Source organism: Centruroides sculpturatus, unplaced genomic scaffold (genome assembly GCF_000671375.1).
Source record: "Centruroides sculpturatus isolate CEXI.00-Female unplaced genomic scaffold, Cexi_2.0 scaffold559, whole genome shotgun sequence".
Classification (NCBI taxonomy): domain Eukaryota; kingdom Metazoa; phylum Arthropoda; class Arachnida; order Scorpiones; family Buthidae; genus Centruroides; species Centruroides sculpturatus.
Window position 1 is genome coordinate 290744 of NW_019384826.1, and position 14310 is coordinate 305053.

General features: G+C 29.0%; 1 protein-coding gene across 1 annotated transcript in view; it reads right to left on the reverse strand.

Annotated features, from left to right (window-relative positions):
- Positions 1 to 352: 352 nt before the first annotated feature.
- Positions 353 to 14310, reverse strand: part of LOC111630018 (tyrosine-protein kinase JAK2-like) — a 56712-nt gene continuing 42754 nt past the window's right edge. Inside the window, exons 11-19 of the mRNA XM_023374010.1 lie at positions 12463 to 12672; positions 12178 to 12299; positions 8619 to 8763; positions 8374 to 8530; positions 3421 to 3452; positions 1936 to 2122; positions 1735 to 1856; positions 956 to 1122; positions 353 to 877 (exon numbers count right to left, since the gene is read on the reverse strand). Coding sequence (XP_023229778.1) covers positions 580 to 877; positions 956 to 1122; positions 1735 to 1856; positions 1936 to 2122; positions 3421 to 3452; positions 8374 to 8530; positions 8619 to 8763; positions 12178 to 12299; positions 12463 to 12672 — 1440 coding nt within the window. The 3' untranslated portion in view covers positions 353 to 579. The remainder of the gene's footprint in view (positions 878 to 955; positions 1123 to 1734; positions 1857 to 1935; positions 2123 to 3420; positions 3453 to 8373; positions 8531 to 8618; positions 8764 to 12177; positions 12300 to 12462; positions 12673 to 14310) is intronic.

Consider the following 14310-nt stretch of genomic DNA (forward strand, 5'->3'; position numbering starts at 1 on the left):
AGTGTTTGCATGATGATGTGTAATTGAAAGTATCATATCGTAAATTGTTGACTGATAAGAAAGATGCAAAGTTTCTACTTTTTACAGTAATTATTATTCTTATATAAAAAGAAGTATAGTGGATGCCCAAAGACATAAAGAATTTCTAATCCAAATTATTTTTAAAATTTCATAACAAAGCTTCATTCTCTTTTTACACAATGAAGACAGAATTAATAATTTATAGAAATATACTCTATAAATTATTATTAATTTGAATTTATGATGTAAGTGAATTTATATGTGATTTCAATAAATTTTAATAAAGCCAGTCTATACTATAAAGGTATTTGGAATAAAAGGGACAGTTTAATAGAAACAGCAAAAACAAATCATAATAAAAATATTTTTGGTAAATTTACCAAAAATATTTTTATTATGATTTGTTTCCCAATTTACACATGAATTACATCTAATATCAGAAGAGTATTATTTTTATCATATAATACATATGTACAAATCAGATCGCAAGTGCTTAAAAACACTGCTGGAAATAATATATATATGAACAATACAATATTTTATCAAAATATATTTTCATTAAGTCCAAGAACTCTTCCTGAGATCTTCAATTTGTTCTCTGATATCGGAAAAGGACGGCCTTTTGTGGGAATCTGAATCCCAGCATTCTATCATCAGTCTGTATATTTCTACGGGACAAGATTCAGGACAGCACAGTCTGGTACCCTTCTGGAGGGCCTCGGCTAGTTTTGTGTCAGAAATTCCTGGTATAATGGGATTTTTTCCATAAGAAAACATCTCCCACAATGTTATTCCAAAACTCCAAACATCTGATTTATGAGAAAATTTTAGATGCAGAATACTTTCCAAGGCATACCTATCAAAATATGTGATTTATGCATAAAAAATATTCAATAATTTATAAACATGCCATTGTAAAATTTTTTAAGCTCACCATCTAATAGGCAAATCTCTTTCTGTCTTCATCTTGTAATAATCATTTTCTGTCAGCCTAGCTAAACCAAAATCACTGATCTTTACCCAGTCTTCTGATGCAACTAAAATGTTTCTGACTGCCAAATCTCTATGAACTATATGTTTCTCTTCCAAATATTTCATTCCCTTAAAATATTTGATAAATATTTTAAAAATTTACTTTTAAAATGGAAGAAAACAAAAACAAATAATATATATTCATTTTCTAATTACAGTAGAGCATCATTTATCCGAAAGAATTCCAGTCGGCAAATTAAAATTTTTGCTAGTGCTGTGGCACTTCAATCTTTGGCTATATCTTGAGCTATTTTTTTTTTGTTGGTGTGTGCTTTTTAGCTGGCAGCCCTGGCACCTTTGTGTGGTGTTTTTCTGAGGACTGTGTGTCATGCCGAATCGAACGTTTTTGATACTAGATGAACTTTTAAAGTATTATTTTCTTTTGTTTTTATATTTTTCAATATATTTATTTCATTTGTAAAAAATAAAGAAATAATTTTTACAATACAATAGCCATGATTATTATTTTAAAAAGTTTATGTTAGGCTTAACATCGACAAAAATTCAACGCGAAGCGACACACAACGGAGAAAAATTTCAACATGGGATAGGTTAATATATTTTTTCGTACATAATCGGTTATCTGAAAAATAAGTTATCCGAACAACCCCAGTCCCCAATTGATTCGGATAAACGACACTCTACTGTATATGTAATATCTTTTAATAAGAAAATAATTACCTCTGCAACATCTGCAGCAAATTTTAATAATTGAGCACGTTCAATTTTTTGCTTGTGCATTTGCAAATATGCTAGTAAGCTCCCCAGTTTCATATATTCCATAACTAACATGATTTCTGGTTCTTTAATTATTTGAAAAGAAGATCAATAGACATTTATTTAAAGATAAAAGAATATTATATATCAGAAAGATAAACTTGCCTTCTAAGAAAGCTTTAATTTCGACAATATTTGCATGTTGGAGTTTCCTCATTATGTCGATTTCTTGACACAGTCCACGGCAATTCTCTTCCGACAGTGCAGACTTTTTTATTCTCTTCACGGCAACCACTGCCGTGCATCCAGCACAGTATGTAAGTGTCGCTTTATAAACTTCTCCATAAAATCCCTAAATATAAACAATGATAGTTGGTGTGAGAGCCCGGACTAGATGGAAATTTTATTTAACAACAAAAATTTTTATTCATTTTATTAAAGAATAACACTTAAATTTTATATATTATATGAAAAAAAAAATTTATTTTNATATTATATTGTATTTGTAGTCATTTTTATGCATGAAATACAGCTAAAAAGATATATATGTTACCGCTAAAGCTCGAAAATCGTTAATCTGCAGATTAACTAGGATGATCTGTTAAAGTTGTGAAAACTGTTTCATTTCTCAAATTACCTAGATAATGTGCAGAGTATCTAAGTTATCCGAGTGCCTAGTAGGTAATCCGCACATTACCTACTAGGCACTCGGTAAAGTGAAAATAACATCTTTGTCACAAATAAATGTACCACAAATAGGTGTGCTTGTCGCAGAAACCAACTGCTATGAAAATCAAAGTGTCTCCAATCTTTAGACTGCACTAATAAGTAAGCACAATTGGATAATGTTACCTATGNAAAACAATAAAAAATTATACTTCAGAAGTTAATTTAGTATCAAAAACGTATAATATTTGAGTAGCCCAAGACATAGCCAAAGATTGCAGCACCACAGCACTGGTTAAATTTGCCAACTGGAATTCTTTCAGATATTGACGTTTCGAATAATTGACTTTCGGATAATCGATGCTCTACTGTATATCAGTGTAACTGTGTTTTTATAAATAAAATGTAATTTAAATAAATTTGTAAAGGTGAAAAGAAAAAATAAATAGAAAATACTTTTATGCTAAAAACAAAATTACAGTATTGATATGTAGACACAGAGTTAGGCAGGTAGACCAGCATGGTCATTTGGTTTTATTCCAGATACAGATGCCAAAATTCAGCCTTTTATGTAAAAAATATGGCATAAAAATGATTTAAATTAGTTCCTTTTGATAAGTGGTGAAAAATCTATTTTTATTTTATTGTTTCATTCAAATATTTTTTTTATGCTTTTTTGAGATAGAGATGACACCACATTTGTAATTAGTACAAGCCTCATCTCATCTCATTTGGTCTCTATTAATATGTATTTTTCAGAAGTATCTGCAGTACTGTCAATGCAAGAATATAGCATTACCCTCTAACATCACCTGATACTAAAAGAATGAGAATAGCAAGTGAAAACAAAGTACAAGGTGATTCAAAAGTCACAGAATTTAAAAAAGTTAATAACTCAAACTATTTACAGTAAGATGATGCAGTTTTCATAGAAATGCTTAGAAAGAAGTGGGATTTTTTTAGATGTAATAAAAATTTTAATACCAAAATAGTTACATTTCTTGCCATAGATGATGCTGTAGCATTTGTAAATTTGTTAAAATAAGAATAAAAAAAAAAATGTTCTTAGTGTAAGCTCTAGTAACAACTACACAAATTATGTAATCTTATCAAGTGCCATCTATAGCAAGAAATGTAACTATTTTGGTACTAAAATTTTATTTATTTGTTGAAACCGTGTCTTCTTCTTGTTTTGCTTGGTTCAATGTCACAACTTGGTAAATTTTTTGACACTTGGCAAATAATTTCATCATCAACTTTTAATCCATATAGATACGTGTTTCAGGCTTTTGCCATCTTCAGTCTGTTACATAGGTTGTATCTTGTGGACATCTGTCAGGCACCTTTCACACTACATCTTCCCACTCCTCTTCCCTTCCCTTCTGACTTGACGACCTCCCCCGCATGCCTTACAACGTGAAACATCTCACTCCCAGAGTGCCACACATAGCCCCACCTGCGACTGTATAAACATTCTATTTTAATAGTTGTGCCAACCTAGGTGGGGCTATGTGTGGCACTCTGGGAGTGAGATGTTTCATGTTGCAAGGCATGCAGGGGAGGCCGTCACATCAAAAGGGAAGGGAAGAGGAGTGGGAAGACGTAGTGTGGAAGGTGCCTGACAGATGTCCGCAAGATACAACCTATGTAACAGACTGAAGAGGGGCAAAAGCCCAAAACGCATATCTATATGGCTTAAAAGTTGATGAAATTATTGGCCAAGTATCAATAAATTCACCAAGTTGTGACATTGAACAAAGCAAAACTAAAATTTTTATTACACTTAAAAAATCCCACTTTTTTCAAAGCATTTCTGTGAAAACTGCATCATCTTACTGTAAACACTTTCTTTTTGTGAGTCATTAATTAATTTTTTAAAATTTCTGTGAATTTTGAATCACCCTGTACTTTCTCCTGTTTTTATGATAGACACTATTCTTATACTTTTATATTTATTTTAATTTTTCTTTTATAGTCATATATTTATATGATGTAAAAGAAACAAATGCTGAAGATAAAAATATTAAATTTTGTTAATTAATAAAATAATGTAATAATAAAAATTAGAGTATATGATTATGATTAGTGTAAACAAAAACTTCAGAGGATCTTAACTGAAATTTAGCAAGCTGTAATACATAAGGTGTTGAATGTCATGTGATACATATACAATTGAGAAGACAAAAGTAAACATGCATCTCAGCTTTAATGTGCTTAATGTGTTGTGAAAATGTGAAAGTTGTGGTTTGATGAATTTATGAACTCATGCTTATACAGTAGAGCATCGATTATCCGACTCAATTGGGGACTCAGGTTGGTCGGATAACTGAAAAAATCGGATAACCGAAAAAAATACATTATTAGTATAATATATTAGTATATTAGTATATCCCATGTAATTAGTATATTAGTATACTGCTATTAACTAACTTTGCATTGAATTTTCATTGATGTTAAGCCTAACAAATATTTTTTTAAAAATAATAATCGTCGCTATTGTATTGTTAAAAATTATTTTTAAATTATTTTATTGCTCACAAAACAAACAACCATTCATAATTAGAAAATTAAGTCTCATTTAAATACTGGCCTCCCTTCAATGGTCGAGCCAGTGTTGCCAGCTAAAACACGCAAAAATTTAACAAAAATAATATTAAAGTAGCCGGGACATAGGCAAATATTGTAGTGCCACATCACTAGCAGATATTTGAAATTTGCCGACTAGAACGATCGGTTAACCGATGTGACGGTTAATTGGGGGTCGGATAATCGATGCTCTACTGTATTATCAAAGCATTGAAATCAGAACAACAGTGTTCATTAAGGATACACAGAATTATATGGTCATATGTGAATGACTTTGATATTCACAAAGACTATTTCAGAAAATAATTTCCTCTTTCAAAAAATTTTGTGAAAGAAATTATCAGAGAGCTTTGACCATAAGAAAAGTACCAAAACTTCCCACTTCTAATTATGATAAAACCTTCATAGATTCAGAATATATTAAAAACTGTATAAAGTGTTACTTTTTGCAATCATCCATAATGCATGTTACGTGAATAAGAAAACTAAGGTAATGCCAGAGGTGCAAAATATTTTCAGGACTCAATTTCCTTAGAACATACACAAAATTCCCACATTATTATCACACACCAGTACACAAAATAAAACAATTTATAAACAAATGAAATTAATAATTGCTACTATGTAATTTGGAAAATTCAAATTAAATCATACAAATAATTAAATAGGCCTATTATAAAATTTTCTGCACAATACTAAACTGATAAATTAATGTAAACATTTTTTAAATTTAAAGATTTATTTAATATAAGCATGTGCCATCATCATAAGATAGCATATACAATTAAAAACTTGATGTTATACACTGATTATTAGAAATAAAATTTGATGTCCTCACCGACAGCACGAATGACCTATTTTTAGCATGGAGTGCTAATTAATGGATTTTTTGATGTCCAAAAATACAAAATTTTTTTACAATGACAACAGTCATACAATTTTTTCCTGAAAAATTATTTAAGAAATGCACCAACTTTTTGCAAAAAGATAAACTTTTTTTAGAGTTTCTGACTGATCTTTTATTATTTTGTTGTTGTTATTGTTTAGTAATTAAACTTGTTTCTTACACAATGTAAATTTAGAATGTTAAAATTTTAAGTTAATATGGGATAAATCTTAACAGAAAATTCAATTTAAAATAAATAAGTGATAAATAAGTTAATACGTAAACTAAAAGTGCATCTCTGTTCTGTTCAACATGTATTACCATACAAAAATGGAAACTATTTATCCATAGTGCAATGTGAATTGTTTATGTTCTACTCCAGACTGCAAATTGAACCTGGCATTGATAATAGCATAATAAAATATATAAAATGACACAACATAACAAATGAAGTGTGTATACAGTAGATCCCCCTATAACACGGGTTCATATAATTCGGATTCGTATATCGCGGTGAAAAAATTGCGACTGTATTCGTATAAAGACGCTAAAAGACTCATAAAATGCGGTAAAACGTCATCGCCACTCGTGTCGCGACAGGATTGGCCAAATCTGGATCAATAGCGGATGAGCAGCCGAAATACTTACACGCTATGGAGAGTTTAGGTGGGTAAGTTGAGTTTACTATCATCTGTACAGTATATAAATTAGGTACTGTAAGTCTAATACAGTACTGTAATTTTATACATTTATTGTGAAAAAAACATTTCTTATTCAACGGCCATAAAAATTATTTCTATTAATGATGTCTCCAAACTTCAACAAATTTTTCGCAGAAAAATAACTTATCAGAAAATGCGCCCGCCGTTTGGTGCGCTGCTCCACGACAAAAACAAGCTTAAGCAATGGCATCGTCGAATGGTGCACACTCGGTAAGTAATCCTACAATTTTTTGTTTATAGCATAGTTTATACAAATTATTCCCAAAAAATTATATGTGTTTTGGAAATGTTGAGTCAAATTAGTCTAGAATCGATTAATTTTATGGAAGAAAACCTTTCAAACAGCCGTAGTCTGTAAACTGCACACGTGTCGGGCTGTGATTGGCTCATGTATTTAAGGATTCCTACAATGCGAAATTTGTATAAAGTGGAACGTATCTACCGCATTATAGGGGGGTCGACTGTATATGCTAATAATTATTTTATTGATTAGGGTATTTGAAATAGTCTTTTATACCTAGTCCTTAATTTACACAATAGCTTGGTTCTATGAAAATTTATGTAAATTGAAATAATATAAATCAAGATTCATTTATTTGGAAAACAGATGGATAGGTTCCTAGGTTCCATATTTCTCATATAAATGTTAGATTCAATTTATGCAATTTCAATTTATAAACCAAATTTCTGTACAAGCAATCCATCACATGAATCGAGGATTAGATATATATAATAATTGAAAAGTTTAATTATGAAACAACTGATATTACTAAAACAAATCGATAGTATCAAGTACTGAATAGTATTTGATACTCTCTTGATAATAACTGAATAACGAGTCAAGAATTATTTCGACCTATGAATAAGTAAAGAGCACCAACTTTCATTCAATATAAGTGAGATAGAAGATAACAAATTAAAGCATAAATTATATAAAATTAAAAAAATTAGATTTAATAATATTAATAGTAGTAGTAACAATTAACTGCTAAGAATAAAATTTATGTTAAAACAAAACTCTAATACTGTAATGATACTGTAAAATAATGCAAAGGTATCCATCAATCTATAGATATTGTCGACTCTAAACAACTTATAATAATATTTTGATAAAAATTACAATATAAATTTGCAGGTTTATAAAACACACCAATAAAATGATACATCAAGTGCAATATCTTGAAATCTTGATCAAAGACATCTTATATTAATATACAATATCAGCAAGATTTTCAAATTAAGTGTAGACTATTAATTTTATATTGGTATGTAAACCACATTATTATGGTTAATAATATAAAATATAAACCACATATGGTTAATGCATAAAAAGCATTATCCATAATAATATAATATAAATAAATTATATTGATTTTAATTAAATGAACTATTTTTCACATTAATAATTTGATTCATTGTGGTAAGGACTGATAAATTCATAATTAATTGGCTTATTCAGAATCCTAATAATGCATTAAATTTATTGTCTTTTAAACAGAAATTTATCAACTGCCTGATCTAATGAGATCTAATATTAAATATGTATTTCACAATTTAAAAATATTCATGTTAAAATTTAGCATTTATGATAGCAAATAAATCAAATCAAATTTCCTTGTGATAACGACTAACATTTTAAAATATAATATTCTATTATCTACTTTATGTAAACACAAAGAATTTCATATTGAATTTCCAAGTTTATTGGCTCTTATAGAATATAAAAAAAGTTGAGATTTTTACCTTCATATAAGATCTGGTTAATATCACGCATGATAGCTTGGGCCTTCTTTCGATTATCCAGATCAAGTGTCCAACATTCGTTCATTAATTTTCCAATATCACTATGAATATCTGTCGGATAAGGTGGATGATGGCCTTGCAAATACAATTCTTTTATCTGCAATGATAATTTGAAACTTAGTTAAAATATAACTAAAATTTTATTCAAATACATTTATATTAATGACTATTAATATGATTCTTACTTCATTAGTTTTTTTGTCTTTAAAAGGAATCTCACCAAAAGAAAATATTTCCCACAAAGTAGTTCCAAATGCCCAGACATCAGCTGCTAATGACTTTGCAGCTTGACTAAAGTCACTGTAGCATTCAGGAGGAATCCAGTGCATGCTATAAAAATTACTCTTAAGTAATACTGATATTTCTATAGTTCTGACCATAAAGAAAATATAAATATAACAATTTTAACTTAGAGTTAATTAATTAATTGTCAAAATATCAACAGAATTCACTAGATTAAATTTGATTAAACTAAAGCAATCATTTAAATAATTGGATTATTAGACTGTTTATTTAATTAATCAAATTGCAAGTTATTTATCAGTTAAATGATTAGAGGATTTGAACTACAGGTAAATATGTTGCCTTCTAAAAACTTTAATATCAGGTTAGTTTATTAGTCCATGCATATTTTTCAGAAATTTTGGGGAAAGAAAGAGAGAGAATCATTTAATTAGTCACATATTAAAGTTCATTTAGAATTATTTTAATGTAAACAATGAACTATAAACCGAAAATCCAGTGTATATTAATAATTATAAAACCCACATTTGAATTAGGGGAAAAAAAAAACATTTAGAAGGTTTACAGGATTTCAACAATATTAAATGTATCAAAAATGCAAGCGATATAACATATTTAAAATCCACAGGATTTGTAAATACAGTAAATATAATGTATAGGAAATTTATTGGCATATTTTACATATTTTTGCAATTTATTATTCACAAATATCCATATTTTAAATTTTTATTTTATTTTATTTTAACATTCTTGTTTTAAATTCATCCAAATATGCCATAAATTTTTAAAAACATCTATTTCTTATGTGTTTTATTTTTAGTCCATCTTAAATTTATGCTGATTCGAAATAAATAACTTCCACAAGCAAGTAATTTTGTTTATAAATTAAAAATCAATTCTTTAAATACAAGAATCTTTCATATTCAAATGTATAACATCAAAGTTAAATAGGAAACTATTCTTGAAACGTAAAACATGAAATTCAATACATATTTTCTTGGTTATATAAAATAATAAAAGGTAAAATATTTCTGGTATAAAAATTTCATAAATTCTTAGATGAATTACATAAAAATCAATAAATGTTCTAAATATCGATTCATCAAAGCTATTTCCTATTTCAATAGAACACATATTTTTGAACTGATTGAAACTCAATTCACTAATCTAAACTATTTCGAATATTTACAGTATATCAAACCAAATATATTCTTTTATACAAAGAAAACTTTTAAGTTTATGAAAAGCTAACTACATTATAAAATTTAGAAGTATGTGAGATGTTAATGTTGTCAATCAATTTAATGTATAATTTTAATTATAAAAAATTTTAAAAATCTGGTAGAATAGTTTTTATATATTTTATAAAAACATTACTTTTCATGAAACTTTGTAAATCTTACATTAATATAACAAGATAAAAATAAATAATGTTATCAACAGCATTTAAATTTATATATGTATTGCAATTTATTGCATCGAGTATCCAATATTCATGCATTAATTTGTTTAAAAATAGTATCAAAATCAAATTCAGCAAATAAATTATATTATTAAATTGCTATTAACAATAAATATAAATAAATAAATCAGTATATTCAGCTAAATCTAATTAATAATTTATTAATACTAACAATTGTTTGTCCACAAATGACAACTTTAATAAATGTTAAAAACCTAATTTGACAATAAAATCATCCACATCTCTAACACTATGCATGAAACTGAAAGTGCAAATGATTCATAGATTCTTGTCAATTTTTTAACACTGAAAAATGAGATGAGAAGTTTTTATACATCCCATTCATAGCACTTGTTTCATATATAATTAGATTTAATTAATTAATAATTAAATTAGATTTCAATGTGCATGTGGGAAAGATAATATTTCTGCTTTTTGGTATGCACCACAACTGAATTTAAATCAAATTAATTAATAAAACCCGCATTAATTAACATTCACATAATTTAAATGGCATCCAAGAATTCGTGTTTAAATATGATTAAGCTATATTAAATAACAAAAATTTATTAATATAATATTATATATTATAATATTAATCTTTAATATTTATTAATATATTATATTATATTGAATTTGTAGTCATTTTTATGCATGAAATACAGCTAAAAAGATATATATGTTACCGCTAAAGCTCGAAAATCGTTAATCTGCAGATTAACTAGGATGATCTGTTAAAGTTGTGAAAACTGTTTCATTTCTCAAATTACCTAGATAATGTGCAGAGTATCTAAGTTATCCGAGTGCCTAGTAGGTAATCCGCACATTACCTACTAGGCACTCGGTAAAGTGAAAATAACATCTTTGTCACAAATAAATGTACCACAAATAGGTGTGCTTGTCGCAGAAACCAACTGCTATGAAAATCAAAGTGTCTCCAATCTTTAGACTGCACTAATAAGTAAGCACAATTGGATAATGTTACCTATGGTGAGTAAAATGGCAGCTCGTCTCTGATTCCAGCAAAGAGAAAAAAGGAAACAGTGGGGACGAATGTTCAAACCTAACCTAACCTAACCTAACCTAACCTATTCGAATAATTTGGTTGGTAATAATTATGGTAATTTATTAGAATAGGTTAGGTTAGAACGTGCGTCCCCACTGTTTCCTTTCTTCTGTTTGCTGGAATCAGAGACGAGCCGCCATTTTACTCACCATAGGTAACATTAACTGCACAATTATATCATGCGATCACCAGAAAAAGTATGATAACTTTATTATTTTTCGTCTCCGGTCCAAAAGTAGGGTATCGTTGAAGTCGTCTCGGTCCCCTCAGTTCAGATAGATACTCAAAGTCCCGAAATTCCATAGGTGGTTATCTATATAATAATTTCCCTAATTGTATTAATATTTTAAATCGTTTGATTTTTTGTATGTTTTTTAATTGGTTGATGATTGATTCTATCAACTAATTTGTCGATTGTTTGATTGTATTAACTTGATTCTTTAGATATCGAAAATTAAATAAAGAACATTATGTTAATTTAAGCATACAGAAACGTTGCTGTTGTTTCAGCAAAGATCTTATTTTCACTTTACTGAGTGTCTAGTAGGTAATTTGCAGATTACCTAGATAATCTGCACATTACCTAGGTAATTTGAGAAATAGAAAAATTTTAGCAACTTTAACGGATCATCCTAGTTAATCTGCAGATTAGCTAGGTAATGTACACATTAACGACTTTCGAGCTTTAGCAGTAACATATATATAAAAAAACGACTTTATTTTGAGGTCAGGAATTAATCCATTTTATATTATTTCTTATGAAAAAATTTGTTTTGATTTTAGAACAAATCAGTTTTCTAACAACTTTTAGGAATGAATTACATTCAAAAACTGAGGTTTGACTGTATTTCTATTCTATCCTTTCTACAGTATAACATATATTTGCTATAACTCATGACATTATTTCAGAATTATTATTAAAAAATTTACTGTTATTAAAGCTAATTCATAATTATAATTATTTTAAACTTACTCTTCATCATTATATACTACAATTCCTGGATCAGCCAATTTAACTTTAAACGAGTTATCACTGTGCTGTGAAACTAATATATTATGACACCGAATTTTCCCATGACAACACTGTTGTTCTTCCTAAAATTAAAAAAGTGAAATCAAATTTATATATTTTATTTCAGCACATGAACAGTGTAATATTTATTTAATTGAAAATATAACTGCATATTAAACTAAAAGTTAATGAAAACAATTTATTTGTAATGTATTAGTTTAAAAAATTTTAATTAGTATAACTTACCAAATACCACAATGCTCTTGCAATATAATTTGCTGCTTCCACTAAGTCCACTTGTTTCAATGCCTGATTATTTTCTCTCAAATATAAATCTAGCCTACCTAATGGTAAGTATTCCATTACAAAGCAGAGTGGAGAGAGTACCATACCAATAGTTGAAACAATAGAATCACATTGCCAGAACAATACTTTATCGCACTGATTTAAAAATTCCTGAAATGTAAATAATAATTAATACAAAAAATGATTTAATATATTCATACTTAGTGTGTAATATTTATTCTTCTGGTACATCTAGTTACAGATTTAAAAATTTTTTTAATCATGTCTGCTGTTAGAAAAAAATTTATTTCTTATTCTTCTCATTTCTTTATATTTTATGGCATTAATATTGTCTATTACCAACATAAAACATTTTCCATGATAACAATTATTTATTTATGGACCAATAATATTTTATGTTATCATTATGTTAAATCCTTGAAAGAAAATTTAAATTTAAAACAAAAGCATCTTCCAGAATAATCTAATAATAAGGTTGGATTAACCATTTGGCTATATCTCAGCTAATTAATTTCATATATATATTGCCTAATTTTGACTAAAGTGCTAGTTATGCTACAAACTTGTCTTACAACCTTTAGTCCAAATTACACAATATATATGGAATTAATTAGCCAAGGTCTAATTTGATAATTATTTTAGCCCATATCATTTGATCATTAGAATAATTTAAACTTGGTTGTCTATATGTATTTATCTTCCACAATTTTTCACATCATACACCATCAATGTTTCTAGACTAGTGTGAAATTCTGACTATCGTATGAGAATTTTTATATTTCTTTCATCATTATTTCCGTTATTTCTCCCGTTCTCACCCTAATGTCCGAGGAATGGACCCCGAATAATGAACTGCGTAATTCGTCTGTCAAGAAGGTCATCCCTAGGACGAAGTTGTCCGAGGCGACCGCGGAAGAACTCCCCTCTCCCCGGGGCGGACACCTTGTTTGTTTTTAACTAATTGGTCACACCGCAGACACCTTGTAAAAGAGTAGTCTCCTGCGGGTGTCCGGTTGACGGAGACGGACGGGTGTTCCTGTATTGAGGGTAGACAAGAGGTCACCTACAAGGGTCACCCGTACGGTGAGAACATTACCAAAAATGGTCAGTCATCTCCCCAGGTGATGACGAATTTAACATTAATTGGTCAAGCGATGTCTGCATTGTCGTCACCCATGACGGGGGAGACTCATAAATCGGGAGAAGTGACAGTTTGCATCAGAAGAGTCCCCGAGATTTCCCACGCTAAAAAAGTATAAAAGGGGAATGATCGGAGATCTCGAGGCGATCATCGGAGGAAGAAGACTACAAGCGTCTAGTCTGGAAGAACTTCAAGGTCTCTGATCGCCGACCTAAAGAGGTAAATACTTAGATTGTTTTTACTTCACTCTCTCTCGGTATACTCGGGACTTAGAAATTAATGTCTCTCGGTATACTCGGGACTTTGAATTTATTTATCTGTTCCTTTGGATAAGACTTAGTCATATTTTGTGTTGAGGACCTTCGACGGTCCCACTTACGGGATAGACGGACATCGGTTGTCCGATATTGTCGCGACTCGGAATTTATTATAATGGTTGCCTACATTTTGCTTAGAATTAATGTATAATTTTAATGTATTTGTATTAGTGTTAAGTTTATATTAAATATGTTATTCCTAATTTAATGACTCTTGTTAAGTACTACCGACATCTCATCACGACTTCATTACGCCTCCCACTCCTTTTGCCCTCCTATAGCCACTCTCTGACAGTGTGCCGGTAAGTGGGAGAAACTCTGGTTCTATCC